The sequence below is a fragment of the Musca vetustissima genome, unplaced genomic scaffold, assembly GCF_032173495.1.
Source record: "Musca vetustissima isolate MV318-11 ecotype Yass unplaced genomic scaffold, APGP_CSIRO_Mvet_v1 utg40237, whole genome shotgun sequence".
Classification (NCBI taxonomy): Eukaryota; Metazoa; Arthropoda; class Insecta; order Diptera; family Muscidae; genus Musca; species Musca vetustissima.
Genome location: NW_026881244.1, coordinates 82,781 through 95,004, shown reverse-complemented (window position 1 = coordinate 95,004; position 12,224 = coordinate 82,781). Strand labels below are relative to the sequence as shown.

Genomic DNA, 12,224 nt, shown 5'->3' with positions numbered 1-12,224 from the left:
AAATTTTAACTTTAACTTTAACGCGATAAAAAAACGCATTCTGCTTAGCCCTTAATAAAAAAAAATAATTACTAATTGGTAATATACCATAAAATAAATTTCATGTTTACTTTGTACTGGATTTGGTTAACCTAGTTGGTTAAAATTGTCAATTCCTTTGCATATATGTCAAATAAATCCTCATAAAGTAGGGTAAATTATACGTTCACATTTTACCGGGTATACATTGTCAATTCCATTGCATATATGTCAAATATATCTCATAAAGTAGGTTAACCGGTAAAAATTCGTATATAAATGCCATTTAACACGTTTCTAATGTACATTTCGTTTAAATTCAGATAAAGAGAACTATCATTCAGCTTGAAAATTTGATGTTATTCGTCTCCTGGGCGACCTTATTAATATATATTTGTTGATTTTTGGGTTGAAAACCTGCTTACAGATTCCTAAGTGTTACATATGATAGTTAAAGTATAACGAAAAAAAGAATAATGTTGTCCGAACTCATAAGTAATTTGTCCACAAATCCATACTTCGGCGCAGGATTTGGACTTTTTGGTGTTGGTGCAAGTGCGGCCATACTTCGCAAAGGTTTACAAGGAGGTATCATTTTATTTAGACGTCATCTTATGATAACATTGGAAGTACCATGTCGGGACAAATCATATCAATGGTTATTGCAATGGATTACGGCACGTGCTGCACGTGATACCCAACATCTTAGCGTGGAGACTTCGTTTGTTCAAAAGGAAACAGGAAAAATTAAAACAAAATATGATTTCATCCCTAGCATTGGAAAGCATTTAATGCGGTATAAGGGAGTATGGATGCAGGTCGAACGGTCACGAGAACAGCAAACTTTGGATCTTCATATGGGCGTTCCTTGGGAGTCAGTAACATTAACTGCTTTTGGACGAAATAAAGAGCTTTATTTTGAAATGTTAGAGGAGGCCCGTCTATTTGCATTACAGGCGACTGAAGGAAAAACCATTATGTATACGGCTATGGGGTCTGAATGGAGACCATTTGGGCATCCTCGAAGGCGTCGACCATTATCGTCGGTTGTATTAGATAGAAACATATCTATCAGAATCCTCGATGATTGTAAGGAATTCATTAATAACCCCCAGTGGTATGCTGACAGGGGTATTCCATATAGAAGAGGGTACTTGCTATACGGTCCTCCAGGTTGTGGAAAGTCCAGTTTTATTACAGCTTTGGCAGGGGAATTAGAATATGGAATATGCTTACTAAATTTATCTGAAAGAGGACTGACTGATGATAGATTGAACCACTTATTAAATGTTGCGCCAGAACAATCAATTATTTTGTTAGAGGATATTGATGCAGCGTTTGCGTCACGTGAAGACGTCCAGCAACAAAAAGCAGCCTTTGAAGGTCTAAACAGAGTAACGTTTAGTGGACTGTTGAATTGTTTGGATGGTGTGGCCTCGACAGAAGCTCGAATTGTTTTTATGACAACTAATTATATTGATCGTTTAGATCCGGCATTAATAAGGCCAGGTCGTGTCGACGTCAAAGAATATGTAGGATATTGCTCCAAATTTCAGTTGATTGAGATGTTCAACAGATTTTATCAAAATAGCAATGGTGCCCAAAAATTTGCAGATTCAGTTATTAGCACAGGTAAAAATGTAAGTCCGGCACAAATACAAGGATATTTCATGAGGTACAAAATTTCATCTGAAGACGAGATTATTAACAACGTTAATGAAATATGGAGTAATGATGTTGGAAGATAGTCTCTACTATAACTCATTGTTAAATAAATTTGCCAGTAGCTCTATACTGCTGCGTTTAACTACAGTTGCCATTGTATAATTTTCATGTTTTATTCTAACACCAACAAAACACAAATGAAAACTAATAATATGGATATTTTTAAAAATAATTACATTACGTTTGCTGTAAACCAAGAGTAATCTAATTTGTATAAAGGGCTACATAAATTGTAAATTATAGTAGTTCAATGCATTGATTTCAACAGATTATGTTATAATACTTTTGTAAATTATTATTATACTTGGGGAATCTGTTACTCTATTATCAATACTGTTAAGTTTTTAATTATTTCTACTGATGAAAATTTATATGTTGTTGCTTTATATATGAGTATTTATTGTAATGTAATTACTTGGCTGAAAACAGCTTTTGCATTACTTTGTATTAAATAAAATAAAAAAGTATATTTCTAAGAACACATTTATTTGACTAGTACCTCTAATAAAATTCTAAAATTATTCGAAGAGATAACTGCTTTTGATACTAATTACCGGGAAAAATCAGTTTTGAGATATGGGACTCCGAATTTGGTACTTCCGGAAAAATGGGATATCAAAACACGGACAGAAGTTAATTTTTTCCAAATTCTTTCGGTATTTACAAGAGATGTTCTACGAAGAGGTGGTTACCAATAATAGGCAAGGTTAGTTGGATTAGGTTGAAATTTTAGGACATACACCTAAGCCTGTTGTGCGCTCTAGAGAAGGGAGAAGTCATCTTTGGATTTAGTTTACCTAAACGTCTAGGAATTCTGTTTTGTTTGTGAAGTTCTTTTGCACAGAAAATGTTCTAACGTTTCACTGTCTTCTCTACACGCTCTACACAAGTTGCTTCCTTTGCATTCAATTTTGTGGGTTTCCGTTGCCCATGATCTCAGTTCTAGACGCGTTGCACTAAAATGTTTGGCATTATTTACATCTATTGTGGGTCGGTCGGTATCATCTCTGGCGAGCATATTTGCTATCCAGTTTCCTATTATTCCCATGTGACTCGAGGCAAATATAATTCGTACGAGTCTATGTCGCGAGATATTACTTATGATTTTTATACATTTTAATACGGGTATGGATTTATTTATTATAGTATTAATATTGTAGTAAATACAATGCTAATAATAAAAGTATCTAGCATTGGCTACAATGGCCATCAGCTAAATCGGTTGACAATTCTTAATAATTTTATTAAATAGTAATTTTAAGATGACGTATGTAGTAGGCAGTAGTAGGTGATCGTTGTTGAGGTAGTTGAGGCGGGCTCTGTCGAAAGCGTTGCAAATTTCTAAAATATGTTGTGCTGTGTAGACATTTTCACATTTGGGACACTTGTTGTCAAAACTTGTGTTAATGAGATGTTGGTGTGTGGCAATAGTATGACCCATTCGAAGTCTCGAAAATATGCGCACTGGGGTATGGATTTAACTTTTTAAGAGGTTATAGTTTTTATAACTTATTTGCACTACACTATTTTATTTTTTAGACCTTATAGGTTGAACCTCCGCCTGTAAGATCGTATTTTCATCCGGTAGTCAAAGTGAAATTTCAGTTCAACGAAAAATTCTAGTCCTGACAGCCGCTTCATATTTTATACAATATAGTCTCTAAAATCATATTTGGTGTTGTCGCATTGCCCCACATATACTAAGGCAGCATGATCTCTGATCTATTTGTAACGATTTTACATTACATTTTTGGGGCTTAACTCAAGTTTGGGGCTCCACTCGAAATTGATTCTTGTTTTGTAATGTAAGGATTAGAGAATTCTTTAGCCCATCGTTTTATAAATCCTAACACACCGTGGGCTTTGTTTACCATAGAAATTACATGATTATTAAAATTTAATTTTGGATCCTTTAAAATACCAAGATCAACAAATGAATCTACAGTTGATAAAACAGTACCATTAATATTGTATCGCCTTGTTAAAGCAGAATATCTGGAAAAACACATATGCTTACATTTGTTTAGGTTTAAATCCATACAGTTTAATTCGCACCATTGAAAAAGGCTATTTAAATCATTTTGAAGTAAAACAGCTTGCTTCATAGAGTTATGGGTGATAAACAACATGACATCGCCTGCATACATTAGCAACTTGGAATGGCTTATTGCATTTTGGCAAATCATTTATAAATAGAAGAAAGTGAAGTGGGTCTAAATGATTTCCTTGGGAAACACCGGAAGGAACATTAATGAATTTGGAGAAACATTTATCAAACAAAACTACCTGTGATCTCGTTTCCACGACAGAGGGGTCTATGATACGAAACGACCCGGCCACCGTCTGTCACCTCAGCCCATTGTGTAAAACCAATAGGGATGTTACAACAACCTGTGATCTATTTAGCAAATAAGATGATATCCATTTAACTAAATTTATACTGAAACCAATTTGATTTAATTTATATATTAAAAGTTCATGGTTAACCCTGTCAAAAGCTATACTGAAGTCAGTGTAAATTGTATCGGTTTGATTACGCTGAACAAAGCCTTTTATGACGGTTGAGGCAAATTGTATAAGATTGGTAATGGTTGAGAGGCCACTACGAAAACCATGTTGATATGGACTTAAGATTGTCTGAACTTTATGAGAAATTACATCAGTAATCAATTTTTCGAATAATTTTTAGCAATTCCTCTATAATTCGAGACATTAGTTAAGATGCCAGATTTGTGTAATGGAACTATAAAGGATTTCTTCCAGAAGACGGGAAAATGACAATATTTCAGGGAATAATTAAACAACAGCGTTAAAGGGATAGACAATGTATCTGAACAGTACATTAGGCTAGGAATGCCATTCGGACCTGGACTTTTAATTGATCTTAAATTACGTAGATTTTTAGAAACATATTGACTTTTGGTCTGTTCCAGTACTATTTTAATAGTAAATCTAGTAAAAGGGAAACATTTCAAAATTCCTCTCAGAGTATAAAATAATTTGAAAAGTTCGGGAACGCAAATCTAGTAAATATGCCAAAATTAGATGACAATACTTCAAAATCAACATAACAGCCAATCAGAAGTAGGCATTCCTGTTTACCAATTTTACTCGACCAAATTTCTCGAGTAAAAAGTTTACAAAGAGAATGCCATTTTGTTTTGTGCTCTCTTAAATTTGTGTCAATGTTTTACCAGTTTTGTGGGTTAAGGAACGGTTTTCGTGTAAAAAGTTGTAAAACATGTAAAATGAGTAGATTCTTTTACGTTCTGGAACGGAACTTTTGTAAAAGAGGCATAGATGTTTGATCTATCGTCGATAATTTATAATTATATGTGTCTTTATTTGGACAGGGTGAATATGAATGTTGTAGCGAAAAAAATTGCAAAGCACTCTGAAATTTCAGAGTTTTTTCAAATGTCTGATGGTGGTGGGCTTTGACGTAGCTTTTCTTTTTATATTAACAAAGTCATAAAAAATTTAGGATTGGATTTGAAATTATGTTTAATCTTGTTTAAATAAAGATTGTAAAGTTTTCGAGACTCTGACGTATATTTAGACCTTGCAACAGCATATTAAGCATAATCTATAGAGGAGCCTGATTTTTTATATTTTTTAAAAAGTTTAAGTTTATAATTTTTAATACTTGAAAGCCCAGATGTGATCCATGGATATCTTTCCGAGTTACTAACTCTAACAGTGGAAACACATTCTAGAATAGATCACTATGACTCTCATAAATAAATAATGAGATCCAATTTACGTATGAGATAAGTGCGTTTAGCTATTGAATGTCCGTTTTATTATAATTAGGAACAGATTTAAATGACATTGAAGAATTTTTGGTAGCTAAATTATTATGCATCATGGATATGCATAATGTAGGATGGAAGTTATCTTCGGAAGTACATACTGGAAGTATTCTAATTATTTCAAAATATTTGGTGTGTTCCCGTACTGCAAGAATCTACTACTATAACGAATTTTCCTTTATGATATCGAAGAAAATTATAAAATCGAGTAGATTCTTGCAGTACGGAAACAGACCAATTGTGTATAATTTACAAATACTAGATCCACAATTCGATCATAACAATTTGATATGCTGTTTATTTGATAAAGATTTATGTCGCTAAATCGATTTACAATTTCAAAAGTATATAGGTTTACATTTGTATCAGATGTCTATCTGTCAATGAAAGCCACTTTATGGACGGCAGATTAAAATCGCCGAGAACTAATATTCTGTCAGAGTCATTGTATTTTATGAGTGTTCTTATTAACACTTTGTGGCCCGAAAATTTAGCGGGGCCAATTCCTTTATTTCGAATATGAAGCGATATAAAAATTTTGGCTCTTAACATATGTAATCCAAAAAATAAACATTTTGTTGCCTGTGGGCAAAATTAGGCCATAGAGGGTTAACAATATTTAATTATTCTAATATAAAAATAAAAAAAGAACACAAAAAGTTATGTTTTCGGCTGACTTCATCCCAAAATTATTATCTGATCATCCCCGAAAATTATAGGTGTTGTCCTTGACCATAACTGAAATCTCATGGAAATTTTCAAAGCGATCAGCGCTATATTTCCGCCCTCTAGTGTGGTATTGGGTTACTAAATAATGTCTGAATACGTAAATATTTAAGTTTAACTCCCACATCTGAGTACATATGACCATATAATTGGTATCAATTTAAAGGTCAACCACTCCTCCTGAACACACTATAAACTTCTCGGGTCTTGGTCCTTCAGGGGCAAATATATACGCCATAGAATACAAATTTTGTCATTTTTCACCCAAAAGTCAGGTTTCATTTGACCCGCTAAATATTGACCGATCTCTATCAAAACAGGCATACTTATTCTTTGACCCGATCCCCTTCTCCATGCAAAAATTCGCGGTGTTTGGGCCATAATTGCGGCCTCAGGAGCGACCAGAAAACTCGACAAAAATAAAGTTTTTGGTCCATTTCATTCCCTAAATATTAACCCCTCTTTTCCAAAAAAATATGGGGTCTTCATTGGCTAGAACCCATTCTACATGCAAAATTTCCTAGGACCAATATTTCGCGGCGTTACAAACTTTTGGAGCTGCACAAAGCTATAATACCCTGACAACATAGTTATGTAGGGTATAAAAAATATTTTTTAACTAGCGGGCCCGGCAAATGTTGTCTTGCCTAGCAATATTGTTGATGTATAATTTTTTCGGTATCCCTAATATTAAAAAAAATAATCTAGTCAGCTGCAATTTTTCGGTTAATTTATTTGGTAGATTGAATCCTACTAAAAATTATCAATATTGGTCAGTTCTTTACCAAAAGTTATCAATATTGTCCAAGTTTCCGGTTAGCCTCCATATAATGGTATCGCCCATTGTTCGGTATTGTCTCATGTGGTGTCAAATCTTCTCCCATTGTATTTATACCCTTCACCACACTGTGGTACAGGGTATTATGTCTTTGTGCATATGTTTGTAACAGGCAAAAATAATCGAGATAGACCCATGGTTCCTTTTGAGAATATGCATAGAATCACTTTCTAAGTCGATTTATGCATGTCCGTCCGTCCGTCTGTCTGTCTGTCCATGTTAAATTGTAAACAAAGTACAGGTCGCATTTATGATCCGAATTGGATGAAATTTGGCATAGGTCACTTATTCGGCCCAAGGACGAACCCTATTGAAATTGGGAAAAATCGGTTCAGATTTAGATATAGCTCCCATATATATATTTAACCGATTTAATGTAAACGGTCCCTATATATATTTTGATTTGGACGAAATTTAGTACAGCCCAATCATTTAGGTCTAGAATGATGTCTGCCAAGTTTCGTGAAAATCGGTCCAGATTTAGATATAGCTCCCATATATAGTTTCGTCCGATTTCATGTAAATGATGCCCCAAAGTCCCTATATATCTTTCGATTTGCACGAAATTTGGCATAACGTACTGAATTGAGCCTAGAATGATGTCTGCCAACTTTTGAGAAAATCGGTCCAGATTTAGATATAGCTCCCATATATAGGTTCGTCCGATTTCATGTAAATGGTGCCCCAATGTCCCTATATATCTCTTGATTTGCACGAAATGTAGCATAACGTACTGAATTAAGCCTAGAGTGATTTCTGCCAAGTTTAAAGAAAATCGGTCCATATTTAGATATAGCTCCCATATATAGTTTCGTCCGATTTCATGTAAATGGTGCTCCAAAGTCCCTATATATCATTCTATTTCCACGAAATTTGGCATAACGTACTGATTTGAGCCTAGAATGATGTCTGCCAAGTTTCATGAAAATCGGTCCTGATTTAGATATATCTCCCATATATAGTTTCGTCCGATTTCATGTAAAAGGTGCCCCAAAGTCCCTATATAACTCTCGATTTGCACGAAATTTGGTACAACCTAATCATTTAGGTTTAGAATGATGACTGCAAAGTTTCGTGAAAATCGGCCCAGATTGTTTGAAGTCGATTTACATACTTTATGGATAGATCTACGTAGATTCACATTTAGATAAATATCACATATTTTATTTCATTCAAGTTCATGCTAATAGTCCTGTTTAATATACCCATAGTGGTGAAGGGTATCATATAGTCGGCCCCGTCCGACTTTACTACTTTACTTACTGGTTTTTTTTTGCGAAATTGTTTCTATTTAGGTTCAAGTTTTGATATAGTTCCTACATACAGGTTCCACCATTTTCGGTATTTTAAAGACTTTGACCGAATTTTCCTTTAGAGTTGGACATAACGGATTCCTGTGAATGAAAAACTTATTCCCAGAAATTATGCACTATAGCTTAACGTTTTAAAAAGACGCCACACACATTTTCCGTTTAATTTTCGGTATGTTAATGTTCTTAAACCGTTTTACAACCTGAGTGTCTGTAATATTGAATATTATTCTTTCAAAGCAGTGACAACCTATTACCACATAATGCTGTATATATCGATAGTTGACATATTGAGGTATTTGTAATGTTATAGTCCCATCTTCATGTTTTATAATAAATGATTTTGGCGGAGTTTTTTTTAATTTTGATGTTTTTTGATAGTAGCTCTCTTTCAATATGAGTTTAGTGATATAATTTTGCAAAGATACAATACACACAAATACACAAAGATGTGATTCACATTTTTGGTACCGGATATATTCGAAGTGTTGTGTTTATAACTTCAAAAACTTTGTCAAACGATTAGGCAAATAACCATCATATGGTACCACCTGATTTGATATTTCCCGTGACATAGTAACATTTTAAGTACTTTAAGGAAAACGTGGCCCTATGGAACTATTATTATTATTTTCAAGAAAAATAATGTTACTTTCTTGGATTTTACTTAATCCCGTGTAGACGTTGTTTTATTTCCCAATACAGTTCGTACTAAATAAAACGCGGGTTCTTTCTGATTACGATTATTACAATGACTTTATTGACACAACTTTACTTTGCACGTTACTTTACAGCTTTACGTTACTTGACTGTTTCAATTCGCAATCTGATTCACAACTGACTAACTGCCTTGCCATTACCTCTATTTATATGAGCCATGCCTGTCGCTACAGAAGTTTCTAGACGATCTGGTAACATCTACATTACGAACAATCTGGTAGCATCAGAATCTACCAATCTACCAATACAACAAACACATACAAACTTACATTGAGTGAACAATAACAACAACACATATACAGGCGAGGGGGTAACAAAGAAAGAGGAATTAAGCGATCATCAATGATGACGTTTAACAAGAATTGTACGTCATCAACAACAAAATAGACAATGAAAGAGAAAATGGAAGGATGTAGAAAAATCTATACAGTAGTTTTTGTTGTGAAGTTATTCGAATAAACTGCGTAGTAGAAATTTACGTTACAATTCAAATTCTTAAATTAACGGAATTAATTTGGGGCATAGTCCTTATTTCCGTTGTGGATTGAACAATAGTACCAGTTGCCCTTCTTGAAACCCATCGGTATTTGCTGCTCGGTCGTACCTTGCCTTCATGCGGTTGCTAACCATTTTTATTCGATGGCGAACTGCATCGTGGACTTTACTGAAAGAGTTTTGACTGTCTTCATCTTGGCTCACATCGTCGTTTGGGGTAGCACCGAATATCAAATCGCCAGGTAGCTTTAATTCATATCCGAACAGAACTTTGGCTGGGGTCCGGGATGTGGAATCATGAATGGCCGATCTATAAGCCAGTAAAAACTTTGGAATATGCTCATCCCAGTCTCGTTGGCCACTGTCCACCACTTTCCGTAGATGTTCTTCAAGGGTGCGATTGAATCTTTCCACCATGCCATCTGATTGTGGATGTAGGGGCGTTGTTCTGGTTTTCTTGATTCCGTAGGAGTCACACATGTCCTTGAAGATCGCTGATTCAAAATTCCTACCTTGATCGGAATGAACCTCAGATGGGACACCATAGCGACAAATCCAATTTTTGCTGAACACATCCACAATTTTCCTGGCTTCTTGATTTGGGATAGCATAAACCTCTGGTCATTTGCTGAAGTAATCCATGACCACCAAGACATACCGGTTCCCAGAGTCGCTTTTTGGGAACGGTCCAGCTACATCCATTGTGATTCTTTCAAAAGGGGCTCCTGAATTATACTGCTGCATGTAGCATCGACTCTTCCGTGTTGGACCTTTAGCTCTTATGCACCTTTCGCAATTGGCGATCCAGTCGGCAATGGATTTTTGACAGCCGACCCAGTAGAATCTCTGCTTTACCTTTTCAGCGGTCTTTGCTATGCCAAGATGTCCTCCGCTTGGCCCATCGTGAAACTCCGACAAGACATCTCTTATTTTGGAGTCTGGGACGACGATCAAGTTCCGGTGAAATTTACCGTCCTCACTTTCCAATTTGCGATATAGGCAACCATCTTTTATAAGTAGACTGTCCCACTGGGCCCAATAAGATTTTAAAAGAGGGCTTTCGGAGGTAATTTCTTTGCGACTAGGTCGCTTGCCCGTTTCTATTTACTTTGCCCAGAAATTATTTTGCCCAGAATGGGATCTTCACCCGAGTGCAATAGTCGGACATCAACGATATTCTCTTTACACTCAGCCTTTGAGCAATGCCTGCATTCTACCTTGCATGGCCGACGAGACAGGGCATCAGCATTACCGTGTTTTCCGCCTTTTCTGTGCTCGATTCTGAAGTCATAACTCTGGAGCCTCTCAATCCAACGGGCTAGTTGACCTTCCGGATTCTTAAACTGCAGCAACCATTGGAGAGCAGCGTGGTCGGTCCTCAGCAGAAAATGCTGGCCATATAGGTATTTGTGGTAGTGTTTAACGCTCTCAAGGACAGCAAGCTCTCTCCTCGTCACACAGTAATTCCTCTCAGGCTTCGACAATGTCCGGCTGTAGTACCCGATGACTTTTTCCTGTCCGTCGATTTCCTGGGAAAGGACGCCACCGATGCCGCACGCACTTGCGTCTGTGTCCAGAGCAAACTTGCCGCCAGGTATAGGGTATGCCAAAATGGGGGCTCTGCATAGCATGTCTTTGAGCTTTCTGAATGCCTCTTCTTGGTCGTTGCCCCACTGAAACCTCTGGCCTTTTTGCGTCAAGCGGTGTAGACAGGCGGCGATGTTGGCAAAATTTGGGACAAATCGACGGTAGTAGGTGCAGAGACCCAGAAAGCTTCGCAGCTCATGGAGATTTCGGGGCTGCGGCCAATCTCTGACGGCTTGAATTTTCTCCTTATCCGTCGATATGCCCTCCGGCGTCACGTGGTGCCCCAGGAACTTCACCTCTCGTTGGAAGAGACTGCACTTCTTTGGGTTTAACTTGAGGCCTGAAGACGAAAGCTGCTGTAGAACATCCTTTAAGTTCTTGATGTGTTCGTCGAAGTTGCGTCCCATGACTATGATGTCATCCAGGTATATGAGGCACGACTTCCACTGCAGCCCTTTTAACACACGCTCCATCAGCCTTTCAAATGTAGCCGGGGCGTTGCAGAGTCCGAATGGCATGACATTGAACTGCCAGAGACCCCCATTAACGCCAAACGCTGTTTTCTCCTTATCTTTCTCGGCGATCTCTACTTGCCAGTACCCACTCTGCAGGTCGAGGGTGGAGAACCATGACGTCCCGGCTAATGTGTCCAATGTGTCGTCGATTCTTGGGAGCGGATAGCTGTCTTTCTTGGTGACATCATTCAACTTTCGGTAGTCCACACAAAATCGGGTGCTTCCGTCTTTCTTCTTGACCAAGACCACTGGGGAGCACCATGGACTTGACGATGGTTCTATTACACCACTCTTTTCCATTTCACTTATCAGCTTCTGGACCTCGTCTCTTTTTGCCAGGGGAACACTTCTTGGAGGCTGTTTAATGGGTCTCGCGTCTGCTGTATGGATTTCATGCTTCACCACTGATGTTCTTCCTTGGTGCTCTTTTGTCAACGCAAAGGTAGAGGCATATTTCCATAATAGCTGCTTAGCCTTG

The 12,224-nt window shown here is 36.9% G+C and overlaps 1 protein-coding gene across 1 annotated transcript; it reads left to right on the top strand.

The window, feature by feature from the left end:
• The first annotated feature begins 494 nt into the window (after nt 1–494).
• On the top strand, nt 495–1,766 carry LOC133327230 (mitochondrial chaperone BCS1). Its single transcript, XM_061535790.1, has one exon. It carries the CDS (start codon nt 495–497, stop codon nt 1,764–1,766), a length of 1,272 nt encoding a protein of 423 aa, XP_061391774.1.
• Nucleotides 1,767–12,224: the final 10,458 nt, after the last annotated feature.